This window comes from Pongo pygmaeus, chromosome 11, assembly GCF_028885625.2.
Source record: "Pongo pygmaeus isolate AG05252 chromosome 11, NHGRI_mPonPyg2-v2.0_pri, whole genome shotgun sequence".
In the NCBI taxonomy this organism is placed as follows: Eukaryota; Metazoa; Chordata; class Mammalia; order Primates; family Hominidae; genus Pongo; species Pongo pygmaeus.
The window spans coordinates 86551160-86567425 of NC_072384.2; the positions used below are offsets into that span (position 1 = coordinate 86551160).

At 33.7% G+C, this 16266-nt stretch overlaps 1 protein-coding gene across 1 annotated transcript in view; it reads left to right on the top strand.

The window, feature by feature from the left end:
• Positions 1-16266, top strand: part of ITGAV (integrin subunit alpha V) — an 88355-nt gene that overhangs the window by 55999 nt on the left and 16090 nt on the right. The window contains exons 13-18 of the mRNA XM_054477784.2: positions 310-501; positions 3308-3353; positions 5445-5552; positions 7844-7902; positions 9439-9593; positions 12230-12367. Coding sequence (XP_054333759.1) covers positions 310-501; positions 3308-3353; positions 5445-5552; positions 7844-7902; positions 9439-9593; positions 12230-12367 — 698 coding nt within the window. The remainder of the gene's footprint in view (positions 1-309; positions 502-3307; positions 3354-5444; positions 5553-7843; positions 7903-9438; positions 9594-12229; positions 12368-16266) is intronic.

Below are 16266 nucleotides of genomic sequence, written 5' to 3' on the forward strand. Positions count from 1 at the left end.
AGTTTAAGTGATTTGTTTAAGGTCAGAGCCAGATTATCTGGCTCTAAATTAATGTCTTTTCTGTACAGTTTTGCTTGAGTTTCCTTGAATTAGATTATTGCTTGTGGATAAAGAGTACCCTACTGAACTTTGAATTAGTATTTATCATGATAAATGGGTTCTATAAATATTAAGATCTGTACAAATAATTACAAGTACTGAAACTTTCTTCTCTTCATCCTTGCCCTCTTCCCTTCCTCATTCTTCCCTTTCTTTTCCTCCTTCTTACTTCTGTCATTCTCCTTCCCCCTCCTCTTTTTTTCCCCACAGATATTGCAATTGCTGCTCCATATGGGGGTGAAGATAAAAAAGGAATTGTTTATATCTTCAATGGAAGATCAACAGGCTTGAATGCAGTCCCATCTCAAATCCTTGAAGGGCAGTGGGCTGCTGGAAGCATGCCACCAAGCTTTGGCTATTCAATGAAAGGAGCCACAGATATAGACAAAAATGGATATCCAGGTGCTTTCTTATCAACTCATAGAGCCCTTAGATTTTTCAGTCCTAATAGCAAATAGTATTAGTTACTGTTCTTGATTTATATTATAAATTATTGCAATTCAGTATTTCATATGTTGATCAAACCTCTAAAATATTCAAGGCATCATTCCCATCACCTAAGGGGATATGAAGAAAAGTCAGCTGTCTTTCCTGGGAGTGTACAGTATACTCTGAGTTTCTCCTGTAGTCTTTAATGAAATGAGAAGAGTATTACAGAAGCTATAAACAAAAGTTAAATGCTCATTCTAAGCTGTTTTAATGTTAGCTATCTTTTTTATTTTTTTAATTATGTAGAATGTATGTACTTGACTAATAGTTGTGATTTTTTTTTTTTTTTTTAAGACAAGTTATGGCTCTGTTGCCCAGGCTGGAGTACAGTGGCACAATCTTGGCTCATTGCAGCCTCCACCTCCTGGGCTCAAGCCATCCTCCCACCTCAGCTCCCGAGTAGCTGGGACTACAGGCACGCACCACCACGCCTGGCTAATTTTTGCATGGTTTGTAAAGGGTGGTTTTTGCCATGTTGCCCAGGCTGGTCTTGAACTCATGAGCTCAAGCGATCCGCCTGCTGTGGCCTCCCAAAGTGTTGGGAATACAGGTGTGAGCCACCGCACCTGGCCTTCATTGTGATTTTTTTTAAAAGTATATTATTTTGTTTAATTCTGCCATTAATACATGAGTTAATATAAGCTCATTTTTATAGCTCATTATTATACCATTTCTGAATGTAAAAAGAGACTGAGAAAGGCAGTTTGCCCAAGGTTGCCCACTGCATGGGTCCAATAGAGCAAGCAAGACCTTTTTCTCGTTCTTATACACTTTGGAGCATTATAAATGGATCTAGGATCAAAACAGATCTTTTCTTTAAATGAAATATAGTGTAGAAAATTTAGATGACCTTTGTGTTGAAACACTTAATATGAGCTCAATATACAAGTATGTTGGTCTGTTTCCAGAAATAAGACATGAAGTTGATTCTCATAAATTAGTATTATTTTAGAGTTTTTTTGTTATAAATGCAATATATTTGTTATAGAACTTTTAGAAAATACATCAAAGCATATCTTTTCAATGTTTTTCCTGTGCAGTCACACACATTTTTTTTAAAAAGGAAATCATGCTTTTATATGCTATTCATAGTGTTTTATTCAATGTTTCAGAAACATTTCTTTATTATTCTTCTAAAACATGAATTTTCTGTTTCCCTTTGTAACAAATAGCTGTATCGTATCTTACTTACCTTATTTTGTGGCATTTTTATCTTTCTTTATAATTCTTTTGCATATCTCTGATTGTGTCATTAGGACAAGATTCAAGAATCACTGTGTCAAGTGTGTGCACTTCTTTTTTTAAGGTTGTTAATACACGTGGTCAAGTTACCATCCCACTCCCTCCACAGGAAGGTTTTTGTCAGCTTTTTAAAGCACTCACCAGCAGTAAATGAGTCATTGTTTTCCCACACTTGTGCTTCTTTTAAAATAATTTTTAACTGTATAACAGGTGGACAGTGTATTTTAACTAACGGTTTGTGATTCTAGAAATAAGGCATGAGTTTGATTCTTTTTTTTTTTTTTTTTTTTGAGACGAAGTCTCGCTCTGTCACCCAGGCTGAAGTGCAGTGGCGTGATCTCAGCTCACTGGAACTTCACCACCCGGGTTCAAGTGATTCTCCTGCCTCAGCCTCCTGAGTAGCTGGGATTACAGGCAGGCGCCACCATGCACTGCTAATTTTTGTATTTTTAGTAGAGATGGGGTTTCACCATGTTGATCAGGCTGGTCTTGGTCAGGCTGGTCTCGAACTCCTGACTTCGTGATCTGCCTGCCTCAGCCTCCCAAAGTGCTGGGATTACAGGCATGAGCCACAATGCCCAGCCATGAGGTTGATTCTTAACTATACATTAGATTATTAGTAAAAATAATCATTTTTATTTGTGTGTGTGTATATATATATATTTACTTCTGTGAATTTCCTTTTTGTGTCTTTTTTTTCTTTGCTACTGGGATCGTATTTTGCTTTTCTTTCATTCATTCATTTTTTTTTAAACTTTCACAGTGCCTTAAATGTTGCAAATATTAACTTCTTAACTCTTGTATGTATTTTCTAGTTTGTCACATTCGCATTTTGAGCATAAAGTTTTAAACTTTTATGTAGTTAAATCTGTTTTTATGTTTTTTTCATGTGCTTTTCTGTTTAGAAAAGACTTCCTCAAATTTAGGTTGGGTATACTGTGAGATAGCACTCTCATTTGACTTTTTCTGAATCGTGAACCAGTTGAACCAGTGGCATATGAAAACTAATGTGTTTCATTCTTGCTGATTTGAGTGCTATCTGCTATCATATTTTATATACATATATTTGTATATATATACACACACACATATTATATATAGGAAATAGAAAAGAAATAGAAAAGAAATTTTATAATAAGATTGTAAAATCTACAGCCATCTATAAAGCTTTTTCCTTTGGCAGTATGTATGTTTGGCAGGTGTATGCTTATCGTTGCTACTTTTTACTAAATATTCATTTAAAAGATTTATATCCACCTAGATGAAAGTCTACTTTATGATAAGCATTTTCCACTGGTGGTAGTTTGTTTACAGTTTTCATATATTTTAGCCTTTTATATGATATCTTACAACCTCTTAATGAATAGTTTTGAGAATTTGTTCAAGCCTTTTTATGTTCATTGAAAATTTTATAGAATAGTATATACATTTTAAAAACCATTATCATTATTAACATGTTTTTCCACTCTTTCTTAAGACTTAATTGTAGGAGCTTTTGGTGTAGATCGAGCTATCTTATACAGGTGAGCATTTTCTGTATTCTGTAGTATAGGAATATTCTGAATTATCTGAACATTTTTTAATTAAGTGTCAGTGTTTGAATTTTAGTTTAATTTTCTTGAAATAATGATAAAATTTGTTCTTTCTATTCATGATTTGCTGCAGGCAAATAGTATTATTTTTACTGATACGTAATAATTGTACATATTTATGGGGTACATGTGATATTTTGATACATTCATACAATGTAATGATCAAATCAGAGTAATTAGGATATTCATAATCTCAAACATTTATCATTTATTTGTGTTGGGAACATTCAGAATCCTCTCTTCTAGCCTCTCTTCTAGCTATTTTGATTTTTTATTTTCTTTGGAGACAGAGTTTCAGTGCAATGGGACCATCTCGGCTGCCTGGAACCTCTGCCCCCTGGGTTCAAGCAGTTATCATGCCTCAGCCTCCCAAGTAGCTGGGGTTACAGGCACATGCCACCACACTGGCTAATTTTTGTATTTTTAGTAGAGACAGGGTTTTGCCTGTCTGTTCCTGAACTCCTGGCCTGAAGTGATCCACCCGCCTCAGCCTCACAAAGTGCTGGGATTACTGTCATGAGCCACTGTGCCCAGCCAGCTATTTTGAAATGTACAGTAAATTACTGTTAACTATAGTCAATCTACGGTGTTATTGAACACTAGAACTTCTGTCTTTTATTTATTTATTTATTTTTTGCCCAGTCTGGAGTGCAGTGGTTCAATCTTGGCTCGTTGCAACCTTTGCCTCCCAGGTTCTAGTGATTCTCATGCCTCAGCCTCCTGAGTAGCTGGGACTACAGGCATGTGCCACCACACCTGGCTAATTTTATGTATTATTGGTAGAGACAGGGTCTTGTTGTCTGGGCTGGTCTTGAGCTCCTGGGCTCAAGTGATCCACCCGCCTCAGCCTCCCAAAGTGCTGGGATTACAGGTGTGAGCCACTATGCCCGCCCCTTCTTTGTCTTTTAAATTATGTTCAGAGGTATTCTCTTGTAGTTTTAATCTCTCTAAAAATTGTCTGGGTTTACATTTTCCTATAAGAAACAGGAAATTAACCTCATGCTTATGTCTTAGTATTCTCTGACCACAAGGTCAGTATGTAATGAAACCCCAAATGAATATTTTTATTAGAGCAATATGTATGAATTTATATATTTCTATTTCCCAATTTCTTATGTATCCCCAGTTATTCTCTGTATTTCATCAATTCCTCATGACTTAGAATATCAGTTGTCATCCCAAGTAGTTAAGATGTTTACATATCTGTGATCTGAGTTTATACATGGCAGGAGCACTAACATTAGTGCTGTGTAGCAGTTTGTGATGGGTCAATTTAATTGTAACTATACAATACTTAACAGATTTCAGAGATTTATCATTTTGAGACAGGCACATTGACTTGAGCCAGCTGTATTTTTGTGTAGGACTTAAACCTGTGTATCTGAACTCAGGAAAACTGTATTTATTTTAATTTATTGTTTTTAGTTTTTAAAATTGCTGTTAATTATATAATGTATGTGGTAAAAATGCAAACAGTGTAAGAAGGGTATATAAAAAAAATGTTTTACCTCATACCAGCTAATAATTTATTTGTTTCTTCTATTAGAAATATTCTATGCATTAAAAAATCATATTATGCATGTATGTATGTATATCAGTAGACATCCTTTGTACTTTTTGGGTTTTTTTTTCTCTCCCACTAAAACTATATGTTGGTTATGTCTTAGAGGTCATCCCACTCATTTTCTCCATGGTAGTGCAGTGAATTCGGTAGATATCTCACAACTTATTTAGCCATTCTGCTTTAGTGACTGAATTCATATAGGCCAGCCATTGTCCCACTTTGCCTGGAACTGAGCAATTTCCCAGGATGCAGGAGTTACTGTGCTAAAATTAGGACAGTTCTGGGCAACTGAGACAGTTGATCACCTATGGTTATGTTGTTCCTGTTCCTTTTACTATTACAAACAATGCTTTTAGTAGACATTGTACTGTATATGTAGTGAATATGAACCAAAAATATTTCAGTCAACCTAACTTCTTAAATAATTTTTTTCTTCATCTTCTTTTTTCCCCCCCTAGGGCCAGACCAGTTATCACTGTAAATGCTGGTCTTGAAGTGTACCCTAGCATTTTAAATCAAGACAATAAAACCTGCTCACTGCCTGGAACAGCTCTCAAAGTTTCCTGGTAAGGGTATTTGTTTAATAATAGTTATTATTGTGATTATTATTCAGGCATTGTAAGAACAATTGCAAATGAAGGTGGTAGGGCTGAAGTATTGCTAAAACAGTTTCTGTGAGTATACTGTTTTTTCTATTTTTTATTTGAAGCAAGGTCTGCCTCTGTTGCCCAGGCTGGTGTGCAGTGGCACAATCATGGCTTACTGTAGCCTCGACCTCCCAGGCCCTAAGTGATCCTTCCACCTTGGCCTCTCTAGTAGCTGGGACTACAGGCGTGTGGCACCATACCTGGCTAATTTTTAAAATTTTTTGTAGAGATGGGGTCTCCCTATATTGCTCAGGTTGGTCTCGAAGACTGCTGTGCTCAAGCAGTCATCCTGCCTCAGCCTCCTAAAGTGCTAGGATTTACAGGCATGAGCCATTGCACCTGGCCTTACACTCTATTTTCATGTTATAAATTGGATTATAGAAATAGTGCTCCAAAAAAGATATCTAAAGGCTGTAAAGATACTCTATAAATTAGTATGAAATTAATTTTTGAAGAATTATGCATGGTCAATGAATATTTTCAAAAAGAAAGAAAAGCTAATAAGATCTCAGTTCATTTATATGTAATTCCAAACAGGCCCATGAACACTTAAATTTTTAAAAGATATCTTGTTTTTCAGATTTAATATCTGTGAACAGCTGTATGAAAAAAATTATTTTGCTCTAATATATTAATTTTTTGCTTATTCCTTTACTAGTTTCCAAAGAAAAATATAATATTTTTTCATAAGTTAAATATCTGAATTCTTCTCTACTCCATTCTTTCTCTCATCTTTGTCATTTGTATGCTACTTGAGTAATTTTTGCTCTATTTTCATTATAGATATTTTTTAAGTTGTCTCATGCTTTACTTCACAGTATTTAAAAGCAAAATGTAGAAACCAGTATCTTTCTCATACATATCAATATAAATATAAAACTAATGAAAAATCTTGACCCGTATACTACCAAAATCACCATGAGTAGTCATTCATGAGTTCCCACTTTGGGAAACACTATTCATGTTCCTTACTTACACAGAAGAGTTGCAGAGGACTTATGATCAAGGAGAAAATGATTGGTACCTAGAAAAGTTTTACTTCAAAAGAGCCAATTAAAGATATTTTTCCTGAATTTGTTTTTGAATATTTTTGAATTATTGTTATGGTTATTAAAATTTTGAAATTTTCATTTATTTAATTGGATTACATTTAAAAATTCAGTAATATTTGGTCTTCATTTTTATGGATTGGCAGTGAAGTTGTTTTCAAGATTTTGCTGTAAGTTTTACTGCTTTTCTATCCTGCATATCTCTGTGAAGTTGCCAATTATCTGCTTCTAATTATGTTAGTAATTCAAAGGCTTCAAATGCACTAACTAGAGCAGTAACATCATATGATTTTTGAGTATGGCACATAGTAAGAAATACATTTTGCATTATAAACACATAAAAGTAATTAAATCAAGCATTTCAGAAAATCATGCTTACCTTTGGTACCTAAATCAGTTTTATTTATTTATTAAAAAATTTTTCTTAAGATGCTGAACACAACCCATTAAACTGATTTCAAAACCTGTTAATAAATTGTGAAGAACACTGCTGTAAAGGAGGTTGCTAATTAAAGAAAGTTTTGGTGGGTCCTTTTATCAATGAGACAGTTTTTAAAATCTGAACCATTGACTAGGCACAGTGGCTCACTGTAATGCCAGCACTTTGGGAGACCGAGGCGGGTGAATCACCTGAGGTCAGGAGTTTGAGACCAGCCTGGCCAACGTGGTGAAACACTGTCTCTACTAAAAATACAAAAATTAGCCGGGTGTGGTGGTGCATGCCTGTAATCCCAGCTACTTGGGAGGCTGAGGCAGGAGAATTGCTTGAATCCAGGAGGCAGAGGTTGCAGTGAGCCGAGATCCTGCCACTGCACTCTAGCCTGGGCAACAGAGTGAGACTCTGTCTCAAAAAAAAAAAATCCGAATTGTTATTTCCCTCATTTAGATTTATCAATAGGTTCTATAAGCTTGAGAGGAAGTTAGGACATTCTTTTTCTTTTTCTCATCAAGGTACCATGAAAGGAAATGTGCTTAAATTACTGAAGGATGAGTTAGGTTAGTGTATATAGTTTCATGTTTTTAGAATAATATTAAGACATGAAGAAAGATGTAAGGCTTCACAATACAAACTATGTATTGGAAATATGAGATGTGAGTGATAATAAAAAATATGTCTAAACTGGATTATACAATTTATGTATGTTTTTTATTTTTCCACAGTTTTAATGTTAGGTTCTGCTTAAAGGCAGATGGCAAAGGAGTACTTCCCAGGAAACTTAGTAAGTGTTCTATGAAAAATCGTATGATTTTAATGATACTGCATGCACAGCACTTAAAAAATATTTTAAGATATTCAAATAGTTACTTGAATTGTTATTATAATTTTTTATTTGAATGTTTATGCTTAAATACATTTAAGATTTCAACATAATTATATTCTTTGGTAACTCTTAAGCTAATTCAAAAATAATACACTTATTTATGGACATTATGAGCTAAATAGCCCACGGAATGGTAAACATGACCTTTAGAAGGTTAAGCAGTTATGAATGTGAGATAATGAACTCTGGGGAAATATGAATATTATTGTTTAGAAGTAGATGATCTGCTGAGAAGTCTGTATTTTATGTCTTTGAGCAGCCCCAAGCAATCTCAGGAGTAGAGGTGGTTTAGAAATAGTGAGAAGGAGGAGAAAAAGTTTTGGTCATGCAATTTAATTCACACAGCAAACTCTACTCTTCTTTTCCTAAAATGGTTGATGTGGTCCTGAGAGCAAGGTAGGAGTGTTAAATAATTATTGCCAGGGTTTGTCTGTATGTTAATGGCAAGTGGTAAGGAATAATAGTAAAGCAGAGAAGAAACTGAAACTGTTGGGTGTGTGTTTGTGTGTGAAAGTTTACATAGGGCAGCCAAGCAAGGTCTCCCTAGGAGACAACTTTTCAGTAGAGACCTGAAGGAAATGAGGGAGCTATGGGATGTGTGGAGGAGTGTTTGACACAGAGGAACTGGCAGTTTCAGCAGGCCTGAAGCAGAAAATGTGCTCACTGGTTGAGAGATAGCATGGAGGTCAATATGGCCTAGTAGAACAGAACATGAAGCAAAATAACCCCAGGTATTCACCCAAATTTGAAATAAAGGTCAACTTTTAGAGAAACTTGTGACGCGAATTCTGGTTTTAAAGATTTGCACTCTCTTAAGAAACTATTTAAAGAACTGAGTCTTACAAGGCAGTAATCCTAATTGCTACATCCTTGTTTTACAATGATTCTTGATGTGTTTAACTCTGTTTGATCACTTGCTTCCTGAAGGCATATTCATCTGACAATTTGATATGATAGCTTCACTGGAAGCAGGAGTTTCAAGTGGGGCAAACTGTTCATTCATCATAGTGTTTAATATGATGGTATGAGTACATATGAGCAAATACTTCTTAATCAAAATCAGCAAGACTCTTGCTACTTGAATTTATGGTGGAAGTCTTAATTCACATGTTTCATCCTCTGGATTTCCTCCTCTCAGCTTAAATTAAAAGATAGCATTTCTCCTGTCTGATAATTGGCTTACTACTATTCATTTTTTTGGGAATTATTTATGACATTACTTTAGGGAAAGTTTGATTAATTATTTAATTATTATTAAATATTTTTTCAGAATTAATATGTTGTAGTCTCATTACAATGTAATAACATTTTAAATTAATTAGAAGCAATTTACTTCTTAAGGAATAAAGACCTCTGTTTACATGAAAACTCTAGAGTAGGATAGATAGGTGTCCATAAAGAATATGTTGGTTATAAATCCTTTGGTTTACATAGATTTCCAGGTGGAACTTCTTTTGGATAAACTCAAGCAAAAGGGAGCAATTCGACGAGCACTGTTTCTCTACAGCAGGTCCCCAAGTCACTCCAAGAACATGACTATTTCAAGGGGGGGACTGATGCAGTGTGAGGAATTGATAGCGTATCTGCGGGTAAGAGATAACTTTTCCGCTACCTTGTTGTTCCTTTTTAGTCATTAGCTTTTCCTTTTTATCTAAATGATTTTCACTTTCTGTAAATTAGTGTTAGATCAAAAGGAAAAACAGAAAAATACATGAAGGAAATTTAGCTTTGTAAAGCGTCAAACCTGAATGATGGACTTCTACTTCTGGCAGATTGGATATTCCAAATGGCCTTTCCACAACAATACTACTGAACAAATTATGATAAACATATTTCTTAAATGCAACTGGACTTTCAAGACAGTAAAAGAAATTGCCAGAGTCCAAAAAAAAATGAGCAATCAACTAAAAAACTCCAGTGGCAAAAATCTGAATTGTGAGTTATAAGCAAATATATGAGCCAGAGTTGCTGGCAAAGGATGAAGCCTAAGGAGAGGGCAGGTAGTAATTGCAGACACCAGCACAGGAATTCCGACAGTTGTATAAAGCTAAGTGTTCTTAACGACAGAGGTGCATCGTGATTCCAGCAAGAGCCAAATGTAAAACCTTGCTGAAGGGGAGCAATCCAGTACGGGCCCCAGGATTTCCACAGGTTAAGTTTGATCAAATATGAATTCGTTAAACACACACACACACACACAAACATAGAAGCCACTAGAAGAAGCATCAGATTTTAGACCCGCAAAGGCCAGTTACAGAGCACAAATTTGTATAAAATGTTTAAAGAAATAAAGGGGCTGGGCACAGTGGCTCAAGCTTATAATCTTGGCACTTTGGAAGGCCAAAGCAGGAGGATCACTTGAGGCCAAGAGTTTGAGACCAGCCTGGGTGAGACTCTATTTTATTTAAAGGAAAAAACAAAACAAGACAAAAACATCAGTAAATATTTAGACAACAACATAATTAATGAACTTGATTTAACAGACTTATATAGAACCTAGGGACACCTAACAACTAAAGAATATGAAAACTGACCATGCATAGGCCATAAAGGAAGTCTAAACAAATTTCAAAAAGTAATTTTATAGAATACATGCTATCACAGTGCAGTTGTTAGAAATCCATAACAAAAAGATCAACTGGGAATTGGAAAGTGTGATTTTGAAATAACTTATGGGTCAAAAACAAGATCATAATGGAAATTTACTTGCAACCGTATTACAATGAAAATATGACATCAAAATGTATAGGCTATCACAACAGTAGAATGTAAAGATAAATGTATAGCCTTAAATGCTATTTAATTTAAATGAAAGTTAAGAAAAAATGAAGGTAAGAAAGAAACACCACAAAATTAAGAATTGAAATGCGACATTACAGATAAGGGAGGAATTAACAGAATATTATGAATAACCTTGGGCCAGTACATAGGAAAACTTTTAGACAAAACATGGAAATTCTTAGAAAAACAATACAACTGTCATAAGAAGAAACAGAAAACCTGAATAATCCTCTAAACACTTAACAAATAGAATTGGCAGTTAATCTTTACAAAATGACAAAGCCCAGATGGTTTTATAGGCAATATCTATCAAACATTCAAGAACAAGACTTCTCAATTTTAAATAGCTCTTTGAAAGAATAAAAAAAACAAAATATTTCAAAGTCAATCTCTGAAACTAGTGTAATTGGTTCCTGGACTGGTCGAGAATAGTACCAGAAGGGAGAATTTCATTCTAGTCTTACAATAGATGTAAAATTACTAAGCCATTATAAGCAAATAAGTCTTAGCAGTTTGTAAAAAAAGATAAATAAACCAAGTTGGATTTATCCTAGAGTGGGTTAATATTAAGTCTAAAAATGTAAGTTACTACATGAATAGATTAAAGAAGAAATATGTGACTGTCTTATTTAAGTACAAAAAAGTTTTAGAGTAAATTTAAAAAACTTCATGATTTAAGAAGCAAGACAAATACCCCAAGTTATGACTATGAAGAAATAGAATCTTACATTTAAACAAAGTCCACCAATATCTATTAATTGGTCAAGATGTGAATTAAGAATTCTTATACATTGCTGACGGCAGTGTGAATTGTTTTGAAGACTTTGGAAAATAATGTGGTACTACAAAACTGACAAATATACTTGTCACTATGTATAAGAATAATCACAGCAATTTCTAATAGCCAAAACAAAACCCATAAACAATCAAAATGGCTTTTGACAGAATGAATAAATGAATTATAGTATATTTACATGATGAAATAGTACTCAACAGTACAAAATTAACGTAGGCTACATGCAATAGAATGGATGGATCTTAAGAGTGTAGGACAGAAAGCAAGTCACAGAAGACTACATGTAATCCTATTGAGAAGGAATGCAGAGGGAGGAAGAGAAAGAAGTATTTGAGTAGCTTAAGCAGTATCAATAATGTTCTTATTATGTTGGGTGTGTGTGTTTGAGTGCTTATGTTGTTAACATGTCTCGTACTTTCATGTGAATCAAATAGTACATTGTAAACAAAAATTGACTAAAGGTTCTTACTTGATAAGGATAATCTTCTTTTGGATATTCTATTTCTACATAAGTATAATTTTCCAGAGAATTTTGTTAGAATTGAAGGCTCAGAGATGAATACAGCTGGCTTTGTAATGTGCACTTATAGATTTCTCCAGATAATTTAGGTTGATGTTATCATTAATTCAAAGCGTTTCCATTTCTAGGATGAATCTGAATTTAGAGACAAACTCACTCCAATTACTATTTTTATGGAATATCGGTTGGATTATAGAACAGCTGCTGATACAACAGGCTTGCAACCCATTCTTAACCAGTTCACGCCTGCTAACATTAGTCGACAGGTACTGTACTCAGTTTACCACTAATGTGATATTCTGTTATTTTTTTTACAATTCATGTTTTTAAATATTAGAGGAGATTTCCTTTATCATATTGATAGATGTTTAGTCAAAGTCAGAAGGTTAGGAATCTGAATTTTCTATTTTTTTTTCTTTTTTCTTTTTATTTTTTTGGGAATCTGAATTTTCAAGTCAGAGATATTTAAAGCCACTCAACATGGAGATATACAGAGAAAGACATTTCATATACATGAAATAGGAAAATAATTCAAGGAGAACAGCAAAGTGCCAGTTTGTTTACATAGTATTTTAGTATTTTGCTAAATATATTTTATATCTATGTTATCTTTGATATTTTAATTTTAAAAAGTGCATATATAGTAAATAAATAATTCTTTTCAGAAAACCAAAGCAACAAAATTTAATAGATGGTATTCTAGTTTTAGAAAATCTTATGTGTAATGTATTTAAATATTGTTAATTCTAGTTACTATTTCTTTTTAAATTACATGTTCATGTTTTTACATTAATATTTCTTCTTTCATAACTCTTTGCCCTAAGTTTAGTTTGTCATTTTTTTTTTTTGTCTTTCTAAGATCCCATAAGCTCTTTTTTTTTTTTTTTGGCTTGTTTTCTGTATATGTGACAGTAGCAAAAGGCAAATTAAAATATTTTTAAAAGTCTTTTCTAGTTTTTATATTTTAACAATTTCATATTTCATCCTGTACATTAATAATCATAGTATATGTGCCATTTTCTAGTATTCATTAACATAGAACTTGTAACCATACTTCTGTGTTTATATTCTTTACATTTTTTATTTTTAATGAATGCACAATATTATGTTGATTAATAGTTTCATAATGACCATCTGAGCCTCTTAATGTCTGTCATTCAGTATTATACTTTCTTTAAAAGTTAATTGTTACTTGTCCCTTTATATTATGTGCTTTCATATATGGGTTATGGTTATTTTCTGTTTATAGTTTTATAATTTTTTAGAAATCTTTTATTATCATTGTTATCACTACTTTTGATTAATTTTCCAGACTCCTCATCCAATTTCTTTAATGCCAATACCACGTTAAAACCAGCTAATCAAGTAGGCTAACTTTTGAAACCCCTTGGAGGGCAAGAATAACTGCAGTAATATTTGACTTCCTTTTTTTCCCACCTATTCTTATTCTTCATTGTTTGAAAAAAAATTTTTTTGGTCTCCTCTGTGTCCTACATTTGTTCCATTAGTGACATTATTAACTTTTAGGTATGTTTCTTTCTGCATTCTTAGCTTTGTTATTCACTCTTGTTCTTATGTTAATTACTTACCCACCATTTTTATCATTTCCTTTTCTCTAAAAGGGATGCTTCATTTCGCTGGTTACATTACAAACTCTTCTATGCACTCTCTTTTTGCTGTCAAATAGAAATACAAAGTTTTAGTTGTAATTTTAAATTTGTAATTTTTAATTTGCTGGTTAGCAACATTTTTTTAAAAGGTAGAAAAGGTATAGGTGAAATTTATTTTAAAAATATATCTATATTAGTTTTCTAGGGCTGTCATAACAAAGTACCACAGAATGGGTGGCTTAAACAACAGAAATTGATTCTCTCCTAATTTTGGAGCCTAGAAGTCTGAGATCAAGAGTCAGCAGGGCTAATTTCTTTCTGAGGCCTCTCTTCTTGGCTTGTAGACAGTCACCAGTCACCTTCTTGTGTCTTCATATGGTCTTCCTTTTGTGTGTGTGTCTGTGTCCTAATCTCTTTTTAAGCATCAGTCATAGATTAGGGCCCACCTTAAAGACTTTTTAACTTAATAACGTCTTGAAAGACCATATCGCCAAATACAGTTCCATTCTGAGATACTGGGGATTAAGGCTTCAACATATATATTTTGGGGGGACACAGTTCAGCCCTTAATGATATTTAAAATATTGTCATTTTTACATGGAATCGATTAAAAATTATCAGTGGAATATTTTGCATTCTGTTTCTTACTTTCTTCAAAATCCAGAATGTATTATATACTTTTAACACATCTAAATTCAAATATTTAGGTTTTATTAGAAATTTTTTTTGTATTTAGAATCCATGTAATTCACAGTTGAAAAAGTAGATTCAAATACTCAAGTTATTCTAAACATACTAAAAGTTTTGCAGTAAGAGAGTTAAGCATCAGCTTTTAACATTAAATTAATTAAAATTACATAAAATTTAAAAATCAGTTCCTCAGTGACACTAAGCCCATTTCAAGTGCTCAGAAGCCACATGAGGCTTGCAAGTGGCTGCTATATTGGACAATGCAGTTCTAGTGTTTCCCTTTCTGCTCCCTAATCCTTTGGTGTTAGAGATTTAGTGTTTTCTGCAGAAAGAGTTGGGTTTTTTTCTCTCATTTTTTTCATTCAAATACATATTAAGTTTTTTTTGTGTTTTTTTTTTTTGAGACAGAATCTTGCTCTGTTGCCAGGCTGAAGTGCAGTGGCGCAATCTTGGCTCACTGCAACCTCCGCCTCCTGTGTTCAAGCGATTCCCCTGCCTCAGCCTCCTGAGTAGCTGGGACTACAGGAACCCACCACCACGCCCGGCTGACTTTTTGTATTTCAGGAGAGACGAGATTTTACCATGTTGTCCAGGACAGTCTCGATCTCCTGACCTTGTGATCCACCCACCTTGGCCTCCCAAAGTGCTGAGATTGCAGGCATGAGCCACCGTGCCCAGCCTCAAATACATATTAATTTCTTACTTTGTGCAAGATGTAACATATATAACTGTAGAGATTTGGTTGTCTGAGCATGGAAGACATTGCTTTTCCATTTCTGAAACTATCTTTCCTGACAGCATATTTTAACACTATGGCTGCTTCAATGCCAGCTGAGTCCTTTTTTTCCCCTATAGAGTGATATCAGCCAAATATCTCTATATTACAGTTTTATTAATATTTTATACATACATCTCATGCAAACTTAAGATACTCATCTAACATTCTAACTGGGAATGTTATACATACCTTATCACTAGTTAATTTGTTATCTGCAAAGTCCACACGTCCTTCCTGATCTAATCAAGTGTTGATTTATATTTGGCATGATGTAAAGAATCACCATATAGTTCTTCTAATAGTCCTTTTTTAAAAAGGCTTATAGCAACTGCTTATATCTAGGTAATTGAATTAATTTGCATATATATTTGTGTTTCCTTCAAATTAAAACGACAGTTAAGAATCTCTGTCCAATATATAGCCACTTGCAAGCCTCATGTGGCTTCTGAGCACTCGAAATGGGCTTAGTGTCACTGACGAACTGATTTTTAAATTTTATTTAATTTTAATTAATTTAACGTTAAAAGCTGATGCTTAATTCTCTTACTGCAAAACTTTTAGTAAGTTTAGAACACCTTGAGTATTTGAATCCACTTTTTCAACTGTGAATTATATGAATTCTAAATACAAAGAAAATTTCTAATAAAACCTAAGTATTTGAATTTAGATGTGCTAAAAGTATATAATACATTCTGGATTTTGAAGACAGTAAGAAATAGAATGCAAAGTATTCCACTGATAATTCTTAAGTGATTCCATGTAAAAATGACAATATTTTAAATATCATTAAGGGCTGAACTGAGTTCCCCCAAAATGTGTATGTTGAAGCCTTAATTCCGGACATTCCTTGTGACTTGGAAGTTTACAATCATCATCCTTTTTCTAAAGGACTCTATTTTTCTTTTCCTTTACATCCTTTTCTCTCTTCTTTTTGTCTGCTTCTGTGCTTGAAGCCCTTTGGATGTTACCAATAGACAAAGCAAAAATGGCCTCATCTTTATTTTCCATTCTTTTCTTAATTTTTATGTTTCTTCTTTCACATCCTATCCAGCTCCTCTGCTTTTTTTCCACTTGTTTCTGTCTTTTG